Raw genomic sequence first — 21,106 nt, 5'->3', positions numbered from 1 at the left:
CCCCCCTCCCGGACTTAATTCATGCCCGGGCCCTTACTAGAATGTACACAAACACATTTCTAAAAATTCGAAGCTGGGTTTGGATGTGAACAACATCACAAAGTAATAAACTTTCCCCACAATCTCAACAACTTAATGGACAATAATTTATTCATAGTTCTGCGGTAAGTGGTATGGGGGTATTTTTAAGTAGGATTTAACTTAATCACCTACATATAGGCTTAATCAACCAGTAATTCATCTTCCACTCTGGGGATCCTCACCACCAGTTGAGGTATCTAACAACTGAGGCCCCCACCATCTTCGCCGCCGCCATCCACAGCCACATAAACACTTTTTTTTGTCCATTTCATGTGTGTGTTCTGAGCCGCACCGATAAGGAAGCAGCCAGAATTAGCATCGACTGTAACTGGTGCTGTGCGTGGATGTTTGTTGGTGGCGGCGAATAAACGACAAATAGCCTCGTGTCGTCGTCAGCCCGATTAGCGGTGATGTGGACATGTGTGTCCGTGCACGAGCGCGCATCTGTATGTATGTATAAAAACATTATTGTTCTTCTCATTAGCTGAAGGATTATTTTGAGATCAAGCAGGACGCGGCTGGACGTCTGTTTGACGTTAAGTCTCCGTCTAATAAGACGGATGCTCTCCAGTCTGTACAAATCATCCCCTTTGATTTTTTTTCTACCTTTGCGTGAAGCCCTTCCCTCCCTCTCCATCTCTCTTCTGTCTTTATTTCTCCTCTGTCTCCTCCTCTCTTTCTTTTTCGGTGCTCCTCCCTGAGTGACAGCTCAATGCCCAACTCTCCCAGGCTTATCTAGCCTCAGCAGATGGTTGACTTGGATCACTGTTCATACGCCACGATCTGGGCCTATGATAAAGACTGTAACAGAGGGAATATTTGACATCTCTTGCTAGTGTTTGCTTTCTTCTCTCTGCTCCTCTTTATCGACACTGTCATTTCTACCCTTTTGTCCAGCTCTGTCTGTTCTTACCTGGACACGGATCCAGTCTTCTCCTTGTCGCCGTCCTCCACCTTTCACCACTTTCCCACCCACCCCTCCTCGGTCCGCCTCATCTCTGCCATCCCTCCATCTCTCTGTACTGGATCTGGAGCTGCGTGATTGTCTCTGCCTCCCTGCTGGGCTGGCGCCTGTCTAAAGGGCCCCAGGACCCCTCACACACTGAGGGTCTCCAGCCATGCCAGAGATGCCCTCTCTCCTCTCCTCCCCGTGTCTTCTCCCCTCACCTCCTCTCACTCTTATCAGCTCATCTGGTCCCTCTTCATCTCTCTGGGACAGAAGAAAAGGTCAAATAAATTTTTTATAGCTCTCCATGCCGTCCAAATTAGAAATGTAAGCGTTTTTGGCCAGATATGTTGTCTATCTTTTGTTTGTTTTAAAATGGTAGCAATATGTAAGAAAACGCAGGCAACCCTCAAACTATAGCAAGCAGAAGCTCTAGTAGACTCACATTGGTTGCTTTTATTTGTTTCATTTGCAAGATCACTGCATTTCAATGACTGATGTTGTGTTCAGAGGCTTGGACTGGCCAGTTTCTGTATACTTCACTTGCCTGGATTGGTTATTTCATGTCCTCCTTGTGTTTTCTGTTCAACAGAGTCCCGCAACAAAGCACAAGGAAAGGATATAGCCGCCACCCTGAGATGAAAAAGGAAAGGACCATGCTGCCATGACAGTGATATGAATGAGACCAAACACCAAAGCGTCTTGTCTGACGGTGGGACTTGAACGCAACATACAGTAAATGAGCTGAGTTTGATGTGTGCTGGTTAACATTAGAGGGAAAGGGGACAAAAGCGAGCGGAGATCCTGTCATCACGGGGTGGAAATACAAAGGAAAACTGCTTAAATGTCTGAACTAATACATCTAATGATGCCAGCGTGGGTGCACAAGGGGAAAAAAACCCTCTCCTGACATTCATTCTCTTTCTGTTCGATACTCCAGACAATTTGCAGCCATCTTAATCTGAACGGTGGAATCTGGCAACGACACAGGAGCACCTGCATCCGTCCAGCCTGACCCGCTTTTGTTGCGGTCCAACCCCCTAACTTTAGCCCCTAATTAACCCAACAGAAACTAATTAAATACAGCTCTTGTGGACCAGACGCCAAGCAGAGGGGGAAAAAAGACATTAAAAATAGGAGGAGAACATGGGGAGGTGAACTGAGGGAGGCAAGTGAGCCAATATGACAAGCAGGAGTAGGAGAAGGGAGGGGTAGGAAAGAGGAGATCCAAGGGTTGGCCTGCAGCCCCTGAGACCGCTTCAATCAGAAAGACTGGGAGAGAGATTCGAAAGAAGAGGGTATTTGGGAGTCTTTGTCAGCCTGAGCTGCAGAGCTTCGCGCTGACCTTATGTCTCTTTACACTCACTGTGATTTTCAAGGTATTTTAGACTCGTCCTCTTGGATGAGCACGGTTGCCAACTTCTGTAATCACAAGCGCACCAGTCACATGATGCAACTGACGCCCTGGAGATATTTGGAAAAGGGTAGATGCAGGATGGAGAGGGGAAAAGAAGGAGGAGGATGACGAAAAAGGAAGGTGTATAAGGGACGGTGCTGTATAAGAGAGAAAATGTATAAATATGGGTTCAACCCAGCCAAGTGTCTTTGGCAAGAGGCTGCTGCTCCTAGTCTCCAGGACTGCTCGCTAAGTGATAGAGAAAGTAATTAAGAGAAGCCTGTTCAAGTAGATAGGCCTGTAAAGGAGATTTGAAAAGGGGGAACTGATTGTGCATGTCTGATTCCAGCTCTTCAGAGTTCTCAGCCCCAAGGCTTAGCTTTCAATGGACCATTTCTGTCTCGGTCTTTTTCTCTATGACACACAAACAGACAAATGTCATGTATCAAGAACATATAAGGTCAAGGTGACTCAACATCAAGGACAAATGAGGTTTTCGCTCACTGCCTCTGTTCCTGCGTATGAGAGGGCATGTTTAATCAAGACATCGCCTTACTGCATTCAGAAAACTGCAGTTGGGAAAGTTGTTGTGATGCATTTTTAAACTTTAAACTGTGTAAACTGTGTGAAGAAGACGGCGCAACACTACCATCCCGGATAGATGGTGGCATCTGGCTGATAAACCTGAATCAGAAAACTCAAACCTCTTGCCAGTGGTAGTTTGATCATAAGATTGATTAATCAAATTTTATGTAATGTTTTAAAAATACCATCACTATCCAAATCACACATTCCAATTTAAAAGGCCAAGCATGTATATACTGCAGTATATCATTCACCAAAATATGAGAAAATTGTTTTGTTTTTTGTTGTAAACGTGATGCCATTTAAAATCAGTAGTAAAATGTTTTTAAGACGTGCGTTTTATGTGAAAATAACTAGAGAAGGCATATAAGGGTCAAACACACGTAATGGAATGAAATATAAAACGTGTATGACCCAATAAAGGCCCGAGGCAAACCAAGACGCCCAAAACCCGGTAAGAATTGGTAATATATCGACATCTTCTGGAGATATTTAGAATTACACTTGTGATCAAACAAACAAAAAAAAAAAACCGAACTCATTCATTAATAACTAAAGAATAGTTACAATTTTACGTCCTCTGCAGGTGCCTGAGTAAACAAGTAATCTATGTTATAGATTTCACAAAATCTTAACGCACTGAATTTCACCAAAAAGGTAATATCATTAATAATTAATACTATATATGGCCTGAATATATAATAAAATCACACTACTGTAAGTTATGAATGAATGACAAAACTCGATTGTGTCGCTCGTAAACCACTGTCGTAAAACGCTGCTGGATTCTGTTGCAATGGCGTTTGCAGCGGCAGCACTTTACGGCAGAAGGGAAATCGAGGAGAAAGCAGCGACGAACGTCGCCAGCAGATACATAATTGTCACAGGCGCATCGGATTTATGTAATATTCGGTGAACTTGATCTTATATTGTGGGTTTATTCCTTCGCCTTGTGGATGAGATTTTGTTCGACGTTTTACAATCGTGACTCTCCACCTTAATGCGGTGGAATGGCCACAGTGCCGCCTGGGCCTAGTAGCGCACTGCCCGCATCCCCGGCTGATATTTCCCCATTTCCCACTGCTGGGAACGTGGAGGCGGCGGAGGAAGACGGGGAGCCGGCCTGCCGCAGGGAGGAGCGTGGATTCATCAGTACGGGAAAGAAATCTGTAAGCGAAGTCAAAACGTCGCTAAAGAATAAGAAGAAAAACATGCTAGCTCGTAGTAGCCCGGCAGCGCTGCACCTTAAAATTCAAGCCAGAGAGCAGCAACAGTTAAACGGCTTGGCCAGCCCTTCAGAGGACGATGACAGCCACCAACATTCAGGAAACCGGCCTGACAATCCGAGACCGTCCTTGGACAACTGTGACAGCGGCAGCGGTGCTTGCAACGATGATATGTCTTCTGTTAAATACAATAGTGAGCATTTCCAACACGAAGGCCACAGCCCCTTCTCCAAAAACGGTAGTCACTCTCCGCTGGTTAACAATAGCATGAACGGAGTGCCGGGGCTCACGAGAACTGAGGGGGCCCACGGCCGCTCCGGGGAGGACGGCAAAGAAGACATTTTTGACCACCCGGAGGCACCGAGACCACCGAGCGTCAAGACTCAAGAGGCTACGGGTCCAGGCGGGGTCAGTCCTGACAACGACCCGCAGCAACCGCTCTCAGCGGAGATGGCCAGACTGGACCTGGGCACTTCTTCCAGCCAGACGGAAGCAGACAGCCACGGCATTTGTTATGTCCGCTACGAGTCCGAGCTTCAGATGCCGTGGATCATGAGACTGATCACCAAGGACTTGTCTGAACCTTATTCGATTTACACTTACAGGTACTTCATCCACAACTGGCCACAGCTCTGCTTCCTGGTGAGTGTGACGGTGAAACACGTGACCTGAATACCTGTGCTTCCGGCCCAACTGACTGAACGTGAGCAGGTCGAGTCCAGAGATCTGGAGCTTGGTTGAGAGGGCCGACAAACACCACTTGAACACACGGAGATACCCCGTGATGACTGCACGTTTTGGAATTTGTATTGCTAGCAGCTGTCGTGCACATGCCTCACAAGGATCTTTTAGACTTGGTGTTGTGTAATTTAGCTACAATCTATGGTTGTGCAGGGGAGAAACAATAATGGCGCAACAGGGACTTTGGGTGTTTATCAGTGGTGTGTGGATTTTTGCTGGTTTTGTCTCTAAAACCCAATCTTCTGTTTATCATCTTTGCCTCAACATCACACGCTTCCTTTTTTTTTTTTTTTGAAGAGCTGCATGTGACTAAAGAGGAAAGGCCTTGAAACAAGGGTCAGAGGTCAGCTCTTTGAGTCAGTGGTTGGCTGACAGCTAAACTTTCTCTGTCTTGTCTGACACAGGCCATGGTGGGACAGGAGTGCGTCGGGGCAATAGTATGTAAGCTTGACATGCACAAAAAGATGTTCCGTCGAGGCTACATCGCCATGCTGGCCGTGGACTCAAAACACAGAAGGAAAAGTATCGGTGAGATATGTCTTTGTCTCTTCATGTACATTACAGCCGAGTCCATGTTGTGCAGCAGCATATTTTTATACTTTGATTATCAATCCTTTAATGCAAACTGAAGGGCTGATAAGTTAGACGCTCCCGACTGAAGTGTGACCCTGTCAACCTACTGAGCTGAGCAGGAATGTTGTTTTTCCAAAAGCTCATGTTATATTTGTGCCACTGACTTCAGACTTTTCTTTTTTAGGTACTAATCTAGTGAAAAAGGCCATCTATGCCATGGTGGAGGGTGACTGTGATGAGGTAAGTTGCAGTAGAGGAGTGTATCGCCTCTGTTTTTATGTAGCGGTCTATATAGGCAGGAAAAGTGAGACGTTCGTTAACATCGTGGTGCTGACATGCGAGGGGGAGCTTTAATATACCTGACGTTGCAAACGCCAAGTCGGCGTTTTAACTCGGTGTTGATGTCAGCAGGACACGGTGTGGAACAGCTCAGTGGCACAAAGGGAGCACAAAAAATACTCGTCTTTTGTCAATTCTGTCAATAATCATGTTTCTTTAGCAGCAACTATAGGCGCCAACTGACTATACATTTCCTCTCATTAAAAGAAAACAACCAAAATGAACTGTTAACGGTCTCGTATCTTTGTTGCACTCGTTTATTTCACTTAAGGTGAAATGTATTTCAAATCTCGTTTACACTGTGCATTTGTTGAAAGTTAGACACTTTGATGTTACAATTGATCTATTACCTCTTTGTATCATTCAGCAGAAAGAGAATCGTTAATGCCTTTCTTGTTATTTGATAATAACACTGGTACAGATATAGTCTTGTCACTTAAAACTAAAATAAATCCCCCTCAAGTTTTCTGTCTCTTTCGTTGTACTGATGTCTTCAGTCTTTACTTAGAAAACAGCATTTTCTGTTGTTTTACAAGTGGGTTAGGTTCTTTACCGTGCGAGTGTTGCTGTAACAGCACAATCAGCCACACTGGAGACTTTTCTTCCAGAGGAGCAGAAACTGCCAAACACCAACAGCATGTAGAGCCGAGGCTTGTTGAGCCTGTTGAGTGCTGCGTGATGTGTGATTTCAAGCTCCATAAACCTCAGCTGACTGCGGCGCAAGCAGCCTACAAGAACCCAGCGCATCCTTTGAACCGGCTTCTGTGATGGGAGGAAATCCTGGTCAACCAGTCTATATAAAAGCATGCTCACGCGGTTGTGTCTCTCCTCAGGTCGTATTGGAGACCGAAATCACCAACAAGTCTGCCCTGAAGCTGTACGAGAACTTGGGTTTTGTCAGAGACAAACGGCTGTTCAGATACTACCTGAACGGAGTGGACGCACTGCGGCTCAAACTGTGGCTCCGCTAGAGGAAAGACGAGGGGACAAGGAGAACGGGACAGCGGGTGCTGCTCACCTCACTCACTATCAGCCCGGAAGCCTCAGCTCCCTCCTGGTGGTTTCACACTAATAAACCCACACATACATCTCCAACACACACACAAACAGCCACACACAGAAGTATGCACATAGGTATGCATAAACATGCAAACACACCCTCCTTTATGTCCTCGATCTTTCAACAACTGTTGTTTGGACAGAAATGGACTGACATCCAGCCTGGGGGTTTCATCAAGAGGCTCCTGACCCCTTATTTGACAAGGAAGTCTGGGCAGCCTCTGGAATAACCTTGACTGGGGATGTTTTTGGGTTGTTGTTGTTTTTTGTTTTTGTTTTTTTTTAAGCTTGGGTGCCACATTGTCAAGGTGACAAGGCATGAGGCAGCTCAAGGGGGGGGCAAGGAGAGGACAGTACTACACCAAATCCTACAGATCCTACAGGACAAACACAGATTTAAAGAAAACACAACAACCAGGAACGCAGGGCTGTAAAAACAAACTGAGAAGAAACTGTTGTGGAGTTTATTTTTGTGTTTCTTTTTTAACCTTAAAAGTTGGACAGTTGACAGAAAAGGTATAGTATGCCTGTGTGGTTTGTACCGCCTCTTTTGTGTTTCTTTATTCTTTTTTTTTTTTTTTTTAAACGAGTGGGCTACTTTTGTGCTTCTGTGGCACGGCCGGTGGTCTGTTGAACATGTGTGGTTGTGACGGCGCGTGCTTGATTGGAATCGCACGTACTGTCGGCAACAGCCACTCCCTGCTGCTGTTTCATTCACCTGCCTCGATCTTCAGGACCGAAGCCTGTAAAGATATGCATGCATTTAGTTCAGTGCAAGTGCTGCGGAAAAGGCGCGTGTTTATTAACCAGTCGGGGGGGGAAAAAAGAACCTTCCACACCCTCCCTCGGGGAGGATCACTCCAAATTTCCAACAATAGAACCGTTTAGTCTGCTGACCTTTTCCAAAGTCCCTGGAGGTAAGGGAGGTTTTCCCAAAGGCACTGCCAGCTGCTACAGAAGTCCTAGAGAAGACGCCATCTATCAAGAGTCCTTGCCAGTTATGGTGATGGGGCAGTCGGACGTATTCCGAGTGCACTTTTCCCCCCTTCACCACGCTTCCCCAGTTCCGGATGTTCAATTATGGCGCGTGTGCAAAATGGATAAGTATTCTCTACAGACTGTATTTTATTGATTTCATGTGAGAGTCTGGACTTGCACGTGTTTAACTTCATCAGTCCACAGTGCCCTTAATTAACAAGCCCCTCCCCCAGCCCCGCCAGAACATCCAGTCTGCACGAATTATTGGAAATACCTTTTTCTTTTTTTCTTTTTTGCTTCAGCTGTGTTCCCCGAAAAAGTCAAAGATTGGATGCAATATTTTGGAAAAGGGTGCACGTGTGTGTATGAATGTGCATATCCACCTGTTCCCTGCTGTTCACATCCCAAAGCTCCAAAACCAGAGCCTTTTGTGATGGGTTTTTTTTTTTTTTTTTTTTTTTTGCTCCAGCTTTATAAACACAACGTGAAGGAACAAATGTCTTGCTTTTATTTGGCAGAGCCTGGGTTGGGGCGTCACAGCCGTCAGTAATCTCCAGATCAAAATTCTGAACAGATCACAAATGCGTTTCCGTGTCGGGTCTCTTCTCCTCGTGGCGCCCGTCTCGTTTATTCCTGCCTGCGGCGCTCGGAGCAGGATGCGGCGCAGCGTCCTGCCGTGTGACACAACCTCAAGAGTAAGGTCTTGGTAGATATTGACAAAACACAGGATCTTTGGAAATACGCGAGTGGAACGACGTGGACCGATGTAGCCTCTATGAAGGACACTACGGGACTTGGGTTGACTCCCTTTCAGTTTTTCAGGAAGGGGGAGTAGATGTTTACAGTATTTCCACCACATTACAATTGTCCGTATAGGTCTGTAACTGCGTTTGGAGCAGCAGATCACCTGTTTGTTCTTTCATTTTTGTTCTCCAGATTTGTATTCGAGTGTCGCTCTGTCAGATATACCGAGGCGCATGTTGTGAATCATCTGATGGGGAGAGGGCGGTTTGAGTTGATTTATCACCTGAGTTTTAATTTCTGTGAGGTTTTACCCCTTCGAGAGGTGTGACTGCAATAATGAGCAGCTTTTTGTGGGTATATGAAATGCTCTAAAACATAAACTACTTAAGGCCACTGCTGGAAATTGAATTAAAACCGTGCATCAAATTTTATTTTTTTCCAAAAATGGCACAGGCTACCTTTTTTCCTTTACACGACTGGCACGTGATGGGCAACATCTTCTCTGGTGCTCAAAAACCATTGAGGAGGTGTCATTTTTAGGCGAGAGGGTCCGTTATCTTCCTTTTCTTTTTCCTCTGGCAATTCCAATAGGTTTAAGGGCATTACTGTAGGTTGCAAGGAGCCCAAAAAGGTGCTGTGTTACCATGGTAACAGACTGAAGGGCTTCATCAACAATATCTGTTTGTATCCATGGTCGAAGGTGGCAGTTTTGGTCTCTCTCTCTGATTAAGGGTTTGGAAAACTTGACATGCCAGTTCAGTGTTGAATCATTTTTAAATCCCCCCCCCCCCCCCCCCCCCCCCCCCCCCAAGCAATTGCTTTCTTTATTTTTAAAATCATGGCTATGCTAAAATCCCCCCCAACAAGTAATCAGCCAACCACAGGGGCTTCCTGCTGTCTTTACGGTGGCCATTGAACCACCCTCCACCACCACCCACAAAAATGAGCAAAAGATATATAAACATATATATTTTTTGCATGTCAGAGTTGTTTCCCCTCTTCCTTCTTCCTGTCCCCTCTGTAGAATTTTGATCTGGAAATGTCCAATAGCTTTTATTTAATGTGGAAAAAGAACACAGAAATAAATTATTTGATTTTGGTTTTTTTAATACTGGCTCATCTTGTGTGCTGTGTGCTTCTTCTTTTTTTTTTTTTATTTCAAACATATTACAGCTGAGTCGGTCGGACATTTATTTGACCATGTTCTCTTTCTAAAACGAGACAAAAATATCCACTTTGTTACAATACACCAACCCCAAAACAGTATTGCTGCATATGAACAAGCAGTTGTGTTTAGTACAGCTGGATGCCAAAAGATGAGGCCTGCGTTACAGTTACTGCGTCAGAACACAACGTTTAAAGCTTCAGGAGATGAAATGTGTTTATGCTTTTCAGCAAACGGAACAAAACAGTTGGAAACAGCTAAACACATTTATTTTTTAGATCTATACACAGGGTTTGTACCGGTGCTTGAAATCCTTGAAAATGCTTGAAATTTAATGTGTTTTTAAGGTCTGAAACATGCTTGAATTTTGGGTCTAGAGCCTGTTGGTACTAAGTGAAATTGCCATTTTGAAAGCATTCATTTGTATCGTAGACAAATTTACATGCTTAAAAACCAACCTTGAAAGTCTTTTAAAAATGTACTTGAATTTGACTATGAAATATGTGTACAAACCCTGTATACAGTATAAACTTTATTATAACTTAAGTATTTTGCATTATTGCAACACATGCAATTAAATCAACCAAAAAATATATACAGTACAATACATTTCCCAAAAAAAGGTATAAAATGGAAGGAGAAAGGAACTGCTACATACACTACCATGACTTAACAGAAGTCGGCTGCAAACAGTGTGTTGGTGTTTTTATTTACATTATTATTGTGGGCGAATGCAGCTCTCCATCAGCCCTTTTTAAACGCTCGGCGGAGTGACCAGTTCCAGGACTTTGCAAGCATAGCATTCCTCCAGGCTGACAACCTTGCTAGTGCATCGCTTTACAAGATCATGTTTCAATGATGGCGTGGAGCCGTCACGCCAACCCTGCCGTGACACCACCTGACAACACTGGGAAAAGTGCTCACATTGATGTTATGAGGAATATTTGGGAGGACACACACACACACACACAAAGGAGACCTTTGTACAGCCGCTGTCACATTCTGAGTATCAGATGAGTCATAGCCAAACAGCCTTGGGTGGGTAGAGACACGGTTGTCATAGCGATAGGGATTTTTCTTTTCTTTTTTCTTTTTTTTTGCAGAGCCTCCGATACGGGATTGGACGTTTACAAAAAAGTAGGTCCAGAGGGTCAGAACTCATCCTCGGAGCTGTCGGCGAGCAGCATGGCTTGGTCCTGACTGCTGCTCCCCGTTTCTCCGGTTTGCTGGGAAGAAGAAAACTCCTTAAAAGACGCCCGATTGTCAATGAGAAACAAACTTTGAAGGGACGGACCTGTTGTCTGGTCTTCGTCCTCTGGTGCTTGAGATTGTTCCTCCTTTTGCGGTGAATCGTTCTGATGCCGTACAGGACGCCGACGATTAACAGGGCCCCAGAGATGCTGATTCCAACGGGGGCCAACATCCCGGACACATAACCTGCCTGGGGGAGTGGAGGAAACTAGTGAAGAGGTGTACTCCAGGTGAGCTCAGGCACTGTCCCTTGCAGCTCCAAATGGTTAAGCTTAGAAATAAAGAGGCTCTAACCTTTTCTCTAATCAGTTCCAACCAGCTCCGCACTGCAGGGAAAATCCACACATTTACCAGCGTGACCTTAAATGTTGCAGAACTCATCATTCAGGCTAAAAGACCACATGATGCAGAAAAACATGCTAGCCTACTCAGCCCCTGGTTGCGTTGAACGCAGACGGAAGGTAGAGGAAACATGCAGATCGCAGGCCCCATGGAGGAGGAGTCCGGCGTCGCCGTTGCGTCCTCTTCACTCTTATCTTCCAGCGATTCTTCAGAGTTCTCGTCCTCTTCATCGGGATCCTCTGTGAGGAGCAAACCAGAGATATTTCGGGCCAGAATCTCTTCTTAAAACATCCTCAGCCTGTAAATCTTAATTAGATCCTTGTTAAACCTTAATGCTGCTTTATTCTCTCACCGTCAGACTCCATCGCCTCCAACCCTGATCTGGATTTGTGTTGATGGGTTGTCACCGTTAAAGCTGTCACGGCGTGCTGGTCGGATGAGAAGGTGGAGCCACGGGTGGGCAAATTTGCCTCTAATTTTGGCATCTTCGAGGCACCTGATAAATAAATCAAGAGTGAGGGAATATCTGTGACTTTGAGCCAGAAAGAGTAAAAACACAGTTCTAAAGAAGAGAGTCTCTGTCGGAGTGATTCCCCAGATCACCTCCAGCCGGTTGTGGGGAAACAGAAGTGCTGGGGAATGTGGTCGGCTCTAGCTGCTCCCTGCCAGACGTCTGCCAGGGTGGCGTCCAATCTGGAAGTGGTGAGGTCGGTGAGGATGAGGGGCCTTCACTGTCGGCGGGAAAGGGAGGATGGAGGTTGCCGGGCGCCAGCGTGACGGCTGACGCCGTGTCGGGTGGAGCTCTTTCCAATACAGCATCTTCCAAGGGCTCAAAGATGAGAGGGAGCGCTTCTGATGACATGGTGCCTTCCATGGCCTCATCCGGGGACAGCGGGACCACCGTGTCCGCTGCGAGTATATGAGACAAGACGAGGGTCAAGCTGGTTGACAGGTGGAAGGATTTTCAGCCCACATTTTACCCGTCAGCGATAGAAAAGAACACGAGTTCCCTTTTGGTCTTAAATATCTCCAAAGTAAGCGGAATATACTTTAACTAGGCTGTAAAACTGCCTTGGGAATTGAGGATTTTTTTCCTGCATCCTTCTATAAGGAAGAAGCTTCATCAAACGGACAAACCCCAGTGGATGCTGGGAACACATATTGACTCAGTCATACTCACTAATCCATCTCTATTTTACCTTGCAGAAAAAAATGCTGAATATCAACATTTCTGTTTCTTTTGGACGTGGAAAGTGGATAAAAAAAGAGGTTGTAAATTAAACGTATAAAAGAGGTGTGAGATTACTACTATACAACGCACCGTTCCTTTTCTGGCACTTGTGTGTGTTCTCACATTTCCTTCCATGCCCGAGTCAAAAATAGAAAGTAATTAGAGCGCTAAGGGTCTCGGCTGGGGCTCAAAGTGGAAGAAAAGCAGCAAAGGGAGCGCCTCCGTTGTTAATAATCTAAGGCAATCTCTGCCTCTAGACGTTTCTCCTTTACATTTCACTTTTACATGTAGCCTCACTAAAGCCTGTTCATACTGAATAGCCCTAATAAAGGGCAGATCTTTGCTAACCCTTAAAAAAAGAAAAACAAGAAATTGAGCACCACTGTGCACATGCATGGCCATTTTCATGGTCTATTCACCTTCACTGGCCCTGGTTGCCTCAGTCCACACACTTTGTGGTCCATCATCTCTGGGCATCAAGTTTGCTCCGATATCAGGTAAGAGAGGATCAGGCTGGGAGGATCCAGTTGGTCCATAATGATCCCAAAATGGCGTGGAGGTCCGAGGGGTGGCGAAATCCAAAGGAGGGATCGATGATGGATGGTGATCGGTCCGATCTGGTTTATGTTGCTTATCTTTGGCGTCACCTTGGTCTCTGCTCTCCCTCTTTGTGATATTCATCTGGGGTAAAATGGAGGAAGGTGCCGAATTTCCACCCAGAGGTAACCTGGCAGTCAGCACATCTCCTTGTTTAGGTGTAACCGGATGGTCCAGGAACAGAGGTGACACTGAAGACGATTGTCTTCCAGAGTCCCTCGTCTCAGATGCGATCCCAACCTTTTTTATCTCACTGCTGTTGTTCCAGGCCTCTCCGCCAGCCACGCTCGACCCAGATCTTCCACCATGGCCGTCCCCGTTTTCTCTCTGCGTCACCACAGCTGCCCCCGTGGGTGTTTCATGTGGGGCGGCTTCTCCTCCTGCACCTACTTTCCAGAGCAGCCCACTCACACCTGAGTGGCCAGACCTCAGGTGTTTGGTTTCCAGCGAGCCGACACACTCTCCAGAACAGTTGGGGTCCTGGCTGTGGTGGACTGGCGTTCCACACACGCAGAGGCAGATCCCAGTCAGGAGGAGGGGGCGGAGGGTCTTGAACAGCATCATCTCTCTCACACCTTATTCCCTGTAAAGTGGATGCAAATTGAAATGCCAACAGGCTCAAAGCAGCAGACGTGTGGTCAGAAACGGAGTGAACATGGCGCATTTAAAGTACAATGGTCAGAATGACTCCTACGTGCAATCGGTTGTGAATAATGTGGATATAAACTCCTTATAGTCACAGACTCGTCTGGCTAGCATGGCCACCCACACATTCTTCATCTTCACAGGGCTTTAATTAATTTATGGCCTTCTGGACCGAGTCTGCAGAAAACACAGACACATTTGTATGGATGGATGCCCTGAAACCCTCACTTTGTTGTTTTGGATACAGTGGTGAACTGTAAAAGGGAGAGGGAGGGGATCTGACACAGCAAATCTTCCGCTCCCCCTCAGTGTTCCTCCTAAAAATAGCAGCAGGTTTTCTATCCTGTAGCCTACATAAAGATCCATGAATGTTACATTTTCTCATTACATAAGCCTAAATCTCCGCAGTAAAACAAGGAACAGCCATTTTCATAGTCAGAATCCTATTTAAATGCGAGGTACACATGGGAACTGCACGTGGCGCACATGATTTGGCATCATTGATCACCCAATGATCGATCACAGTTGTGGGAAAGATGGACGATACAAACTACTTTTCCATGATGTCCGAGCGTGACAAAAACACGTCAGAGAGGAAGAGATCACCCTGATTCCAGCAATGTCACAGCACATCCCACTTTGCCACCAACATGCGCACGTCCCCTGGAATCGATTAACGCGCTCAGACGCGTCTCACATTGCGAACATTTGAATTCGGATGCGAGCTGCGTTCCTGCACAGCGTCTGACAACGACAATGCATTCTGATTGACAGTTCGCGAACAAATGCGTAAAAGGAATCAAATAAACTTTACCCTCCTGTGCTCATGATCGCTCCACCTGTAAGAGACGCAGCTTCTCCCGCAGCGCGCAAAAGGATTTGCAGGGACACGAAGGCTGAAGGATGAGAGGCTTGTTGTGCAGTTCAGCGTCACCGACTCAAAGTCTCTATCCACGCCTGCTTCATGAGGGGTGCCAAGAAATATGATAAATATGACGTCTGACGACGATGGACGTACAAATGAATCAAAAGTCATTTATTCAGTCGTGCAAGACTTGAAGAATGACAGAGACTGAAGAAACCTCCCACTGACCTTACTTTATTTTTTTTTTAAAAGAAAGTATTTTAACTTTCTTTCTTATAGCACAAAAAAGAAGTGTGATAGTACAATTAAGGCTTCTCATTTTTATTATCTTTAAAAATATGATTAATGATATGATGTCACATCGTTGCAACAGTGTGACGTGATATCTGTGAATGGGTTTGCCTTCATTAAACTGTTATTCTAAAGGAGCGTGCGGTAAATGTGTTAATATTTTTTGCTTTTAAATGGTTCCTTTTTGGAAAGTTCAAGAAAATGACGTTTTGATCAGGCACCTTGACGTGACGTCATCCTGTCTCGGAGGACCCAACCCAACCCCACCGGAAGACAACAGATTTTTTATCCATTTCATACGATGCAAATTTGGAATTATCAACGCTAACTATCGGCATTTTTTCCAGAAGAATTTGGTACAATGCCCTTATTTGACGGCTTAGTAAGTGGAGGAGAGAAAACTGCGATCGTCATTGACTTGGGAGCGGCATATACAAAGTGAGCGTCAGTTGCTATCGCATTGTTTTTCAATAGATCCATCCATTTAGCATAATATCTCGGCGAAATTTTCTTTATTCTCTAATCACAACTGATCGGCACTTTTAGCAGTAAGATTCCACAGTTGCAGTATGTACGGTTTCTATGCGGATGTATAGCTGTACCAATGCTAACTGATGCTAATGCTAAGGTTTGGCATGTTACTGTTTAGCTTATTCAAAATGCAAGATAGTGTCTAATCTGTATAAATATGTATGGTTATTTATGGCTTCATGGTGAAGTGCACTGCCCCATAAACGCATTACAACACCATGACATTATGCTACCATTAGAATGTCCAATTCAGTAGTAGCTAAACGCATGTTAAATTATTTACGTAGCCAGAAATGCATGGAATGCTGTTGAAACATGTGTTTATATGTGGCTAAATTATAAAGTGACCCAGAATTTTATTGTGACATAGACGATTGATCTTTAAAAGTAAGTAGGTTTTTGCACCCGGGGAACAAAAGTCTTTAGCAATAGTAAATGCTGGTGTAAGTTGCTGAACATTTCATCCTGTTGATTAGAAACCAGCCCAAGGCAAGTCACATGAATATCAAGAGATCAAATCCTTTAATAAGGTTGCATTTGTTTGTTACTTAATTCTGAATTTGGACATTTTGAGTTGGTGGGTTTAAAATAATACGTCTTGGCTTTATACCAACAACTGCTACAATTAACTGCTAAAAAAAAAATCTCCCCAAAAACGTTAAACTCCATTCACTTGTATGGCTATATGTGGCTGAATTGGGAACTGTTGTGTTATTGCTTGTGTTTGACCCTTATCTCCCTTACAGATGTGGCTTTGCAGGGGAAACGGGGCCCAGGTTCATAATTCCGAGCGAGATCAGGAAACCAGGACAACAACAGGTGGGACGGCAGCATTTTTTGCTGTGTGGAAATACTTGCATTGTCCAAAATGTTAACTGAATGACTCAATGTCATGTTCGCAGGCCATCAAAGTAGTTCAGTACAATATCAACACAGAAGAACTTTATGCCATCCTCAGAGAGTTTATCCATTTACTGTACTTCAGGTGAGGCTGCTTTGTTTGTTCATAAATGTCTAAATGCAAGAGTTGAGCTCCCTAAAATCCTCCTATTTGTCTCATCAGGCACCTGCTTGTGAATCCTCGCGACAGAAGGGTGGTCATCATCGAGTCCATCCTCTGCCCGTCTCACTTCAGGGAGACACTCACCAAGGTTTTCTTCAAACAGTTTGAGGTATCAACACAAATTTAATCTGTTTTATAGTATCTGGAACCTAAGTAATTTCAAAATATATGCCAAAATCTTTTAAATCACGCTCAATGCTCCTCCTGTGCTTATTTTTATTTTTTTTCCAACACAAATGACCCTTTGGTAAATGTAAAAACTGTCTTGTTTCCTTCTTTGTGTCTAAGTTGTTGCTGTTGAACTTTATTTTGCCAGGTGCCATCTGTGCTCTTTGCTCCAAGCCACCTCATGGCCATCATGACTTTGGGCATTAACTCTGCCCTGGTGATGGACTGTGGATACACAGAAACACTCGTCCTGCCTGTATCCTTTTATTGTCCTAGAGGAGGAACACGCAAGTCTCAAAGCTGCCCACTGGGACATGAATTGTTTACAGTTTGGGTGGACAAAAATAATAGATTATTACAAGTACATGAAACAAAGCTTTGCATAGTAAGAAGAAAACATAAAAAAAACTGAGCTGTAGGTGTACCTTGTTTTTAAAGAAGCATTTGTAGGGATAAAAAATGAATTTGTTTTCCATCTGGAAGCAAGAACAAGATTCAGTATTAACTTTACCCTTTTAGAGGTTAAGCAAATTTGTATCTTATAGAATTGTTTCCACCTTAATTGTGAGATTAGGTGTATGAGTGCACTCCTATCCTGCCAGCTTGGGAGGCATTGCCTTTGGGAGGAAAAGCCATCCATAAGTAAGTAGCTCTTCAGGACAGGAGTGGGAGGATAGTGTTTTGGTAAACTATAAAAAGAAATAGATCCCTTTAGGGTGGAAATCATGGAAATCTTTTGTTTTTCTTGCAGAGAGTTAGATGGGCTCCTCATAGAGCAGTGCACAGTGGACACAGATGCAGCTGCTGGACAGAGCATACCTGCTGTCATCGGTACTCACTGGCATTGGAATTACTCTGTTTCTTTTAAGTCCCTTATATCTGATAAATTTGCCTTACAGTACAGGGAAAAAATGTATTGTTTTTGACCTGTGATGCGTCATTAATAGGAATGGCGGTAAATTATACCTACTGCATGTACTCTATTTTAGCATTCTTGCACCAAACAGAACCATTGTGAGCTCTGAGGTTTGCAGCAGAGAGGAAGCAGCTCGACACACTCAACTGCATCAATAATTAAGAGTCGCTCACTTGACTCAACTGGCACCTCTGCAGTGAGCTCTGAAGGGCTTAATCCCACCTCAGGATGAAAAATACAAGAAGTCTGCAGAGTTTATAAACTGTATTAAAGAAGATTATGTTATTATCATCTATTTTCCCCCACAAATCCTCCATATGCATGTGCACAGTCTTCTAGATGAGTCTTTATGTGACAGTAGGGATCATATACTGAGGTTTTCTCTCGCATTCCCCTAATCGCTGATGTTTGAGTTTAATGGAAGAGCCACATAACTGATTTACACCGAAGTGAACTACAGTTATTTGATGTGGCTCTCTTCTCTTTTTGCGTTAAGGAACAATCCCAGAGGAGACTGTGGAGGATATCAAGGGTAAGTTTGAATAGTTTATTTTCATGTGATCTTTTTTGGCTCACAAATTTTGTTCTTTTAGTTTCAGAAAAGCTGAAACACAAACACATTTTTTCATTTTCAATTATCACTTTTTGGTTCTGGCAGCTCGAACATGTTTTGTCAGTGACCTTCAGAGAGGTTTAAAGATCCAAGAAGCCAAGTTTAACCTGGATGGATCAGCTCAGGTAAGCATCTAGTTCTAGACCTTTGCATCTAGTTACAGTCATTAATAAGCCATTCAAATGATTCGCCTCTGTTTTTTAGCGCCCTGCTGATCCTCCCGATGTTGCATATCCTCTGGATGGTGAGAAGATACTTCACATAAAAGGATCAATCAGGTAGCTGACCAAATATGCGTTCAGTGGATTCACATTATTTTGGCCTTTTTAAAAAAAAATAAAAAAAATAATTATTTCATCCTTCTTACACCTATCACTAAAGTGAGTAGTTTTAGTGCACATTAGAACCCTGTTACTTCAGGGAGGATGACTACAGATGGGTGAGCTTCAGGGCCTAGTTTTTCCTTAAGAATAGTGACATCTAGCGGCGGATTGCCCTTAAAGCAGCAACTCGATTTGGTCCCGGTAGTCACCTTTACAGTAAATAATCAGAGGAATATGTATGTGGTGGAGAAGTGCCATCACACTGTGTAAAAATACTTTAAATCCCAGTACTTTTATAGCAGTTCTCTGAACACTGCAGAGCAAATGCATCATCTGTCTTTATTATTGTTTTTTCCTTACAGGGACTCTGTGATGGAGATCCTTTTTGAACAGGACAATGAAGAAAAGAGTGTTGCCACCCTCATTCTGGATACCCTCGTCAAGGTACAGATAAAATATGAAAACTATACGACAGATACAATCTGCTTCCTAATTATCCTGCTGGAATCCTTTAGTGTCTTTGGCAGGCGGAACGCAAGAACCTAGTTTTTTCTACTCCAAAAAGAGATTGATTACGCAGTTTGACGTAATGTGGTTGCCATGGCAATGTGGGCTACAGTGTTGTTTTGTTTCTCCATTGGGAACCATGTCAGCAGAGCACAGCCTAATTAATCTCTGTAGGTCCAGAAGCAGCAGCGCTGATGTGTGTGCCCTAAGACAAGCCTATATATATAATGTGACTATGCAATTTTAATGTTGGGATTTGTTCATGTGTCTCTAGTGCCCCATTGATGCTCGGAAGGTGCTGTCGGAGAACCTGGTAGTGATCGGCGGCACCTCCATGCTGCCAGGTTTCCTCCACCGACTCTTGGCTGAGATACGCCTCCTGGTGGAGCAACCGAAGTACAGCAACGTGCTGGCGAGCAAGAGCTTCCGCATACACTCTCTTCCAGCCAAGCCCAACTGCACCGCCTGGCTTGGAGGTCAGACATGAAGTTCTTATCACCCTGGTGTTAGAATTTGTGGAAAATAATCGGTGCGTATTTGTAAACCATTATTCCTGTCTCCATACTGTACAGGTGCTATTTTCGGAGCACTTCAGGATATACTGGGCAGCAGGTCTGTGTCTCGGGACTACTACAACCAGACAGGCCGCATTCCAGACTGGTGTTGCCTGAGCTCCCCTCCACCAGAATCCCTGTACGAAGCAGGAAAGACCCCTCCTCCACTGATGAAGAGAGCCTTTTCCACAGAGAAGTAGTTTGCGAGGTCGTTCAAGCAGCATATTATTCTTTACCCAAACAGAACACCGCAGTCATTTAAGTGTAACTTACTGTTATTTGTGAACTACAGGCAGTTCTACTTGTTAGGAAGGTATATTTATTCCTCCCGCACTGATTCAGGACTGTTTGACGATCAGGTGAGCTGGATTCTGACCACAACCCAACACATCTGGTAAATTAAGGAGGGCAAAATGATATTCAAAACCACTTAAAGTGTGAGAATTTCAGCTAGATTTTAATGAATGTGCTTCACATAGCAGCATCTGTTTGTGTAGAAGACTCACGTGTGGATGTGTTGGAAGTGAAACTTAAGAAGCAAAACAAAAATGTGGTTTAAAAAAAAAAGCAGATGTGACCACGGGGGGTGGGTGGGGGACCATGTCCCAGAGGGATTAAAACCAAGCTTCTCTTATTTATTTTACGGGCTGTGCTTTCATTGCCCACGTGTTGCAAGTTATTCCACATGATAACACTTTTTATAGTTGGGCGGATTTGTTGATGTGAAATTTCTCACATTCCGGCTCAAATACAAATGCCTCCTCCTGTCACAGCTCTGAAAAGCAAATCGGACAAACCAAACCAAATTTGGCTGCATGTGTTTGTTCATAAACTGTAACACAACCTTCCCGACCACCTCGTCTTACTCTGTAACTTGTAAACGAAAACATTAAAAGCGTCATATTGCTCATACGTTCTGACCTTTGTTTTCAAAGAAGGTGAAACTATAAATACATACCATAATAATTTGCTATGATTTTAAGACTTTATGTTCAAATTATAATATTGTGATTAGTCTAAGCTTTTGTGGACTGTCCAGGCCTCAGTCCAAACATGTCCCTCGTGTCCCTGATTTGTTGACTGTATTTGTGATTTGTAGGTCACGCTAAAACGGTTGCGTAACAGTCGGCCGTCAGACAGAATATAATCCCTGGTGATAATTCCCCAGCTGAGCCGTAACCTCTGAACTCACTGTTGTGCTTGTCCAAGAATGGGGGCAGCTCCGTTTGACCTTTCGGGTCACACGCTCGGCGCCGGTCCATCTCCGGGCTTGGGAACGGTAGCATTACCCAGAATGCACCTGCCGCTCAAACACAAGCAAATGTGGGAAATGAGATGAGTCTCTTCAGGTTTCTGCAGATGATGTAGGGCCGGGC

At 44.4% G+C, this 21,106-nt stretch overlaps 3 protein-coding genes across 3 annotated transcripts; 2 read left to right on the top strand and 1 right to left on the bottom strand.

Annotated features, from left to right (window-relative positions):
* The first annotated feature begins 3,808 nt into the window (after positions 1–3,808).
* Positions 3,809–9,773, top strand: naa30 (N-alpha-acetyltransferase 30, NatC catalytic subunit). The gene is made up of 4 exons (XM_003971598.3): positions 3,809–4,876; positions 5,380–5,503; positions 5,733–5,788; positions 6,721–9,773. The coding sequence occupies exons 1-4, from the start codon at positions 4,019–4,021 to the stop codon at positions 6,856–6,858; spliced, it is 1,176 nt and encodes a 391-aa protein (XP_003971647.1). The 5' UTR covers positions 3,809–4,018; the 3' UTR covers positions 6,859–9,773.
* A 30-nt stretch (positions 9,774–9,803) lies between these two features.
* On the bottom strand, positions 9,804–14,928 carry armh4 (armadillo like helical domain containing 4). Its single transcript, XM_011611938.2, has 8 exons — positions 14,714–14,928; positions 13,077–13,837; positions 12,030–12,335; positions 11,779–11,922; positions 11,513–11,665; positions 11,379–11,410; positions 11,128–11,274; positions 9,804–11,059 (listed from the first exon to the last, which is right to left on the bottom strand). Exons 2-8 carry the CDS (start codon positions 13,816–13,818, stop codon positions 10,985–10,987), a joined length of 1,599 nt encoding a protein of 532 aa, XP_011610240.2. The 5' UTR covers positions 13,819–13,837; positions 14,714–14,928; the 3' UTR covers positions 9,804–10,984.
* A 339-nt stretch (positions 14,929–15,267) lies between these two features.
* On the top strand, positions 15,268–20,642 carry actr10 (actin related protein 10). Its single transcript, XM_003971531.3, has 13 exons — positions 15,268–15,493; positions 16,333–16,405; positions 16,489–16,571; positions 16,650–16,758; positions 16,966–17,073; positions 17,392–17,459; positions 17,569–17,648; positions 18,230–18,265; positions 18,392–18,471; positions 18,551–18,624; positions 19,032–19,113; positions 19,451–19,652; positions 19,749–20,642. The coding sequence occupies exons 1-13, from the start codon at positions 15,417–15,419 to the stop codon at positions 19,928–19,930; spliced, it is 1,254 nt and encodes a 417-aa protein (XP_003971580.1). The 5' UTR covers positions 15,268–15,416; the 3' UTR covers positions 19,931–20,642.
* The last annotated feature ends 464 nt before the right edge of the window (positions 20,643–21,106 follow it).

Source organism: Takifugu rubripes, chromosome 16 (genome assembly GCF_901000725.2).
Source record: "Takifugu rubripes chromosome 16, fTakRub1.2, whole genome shotgun sequence".
Lineage (NCBI taxonomy): Eukaryota > Metazoa > Chordata > Actinopteri > Tetraodontiformes > Tetraodontidae > Takifugu > Takifugu rubripes.
The sequence above is the reverse complement of the archived record's forward strand: the minus strand, read 5'-3'. Positions and strand labels throughout refer to the sequence as shown.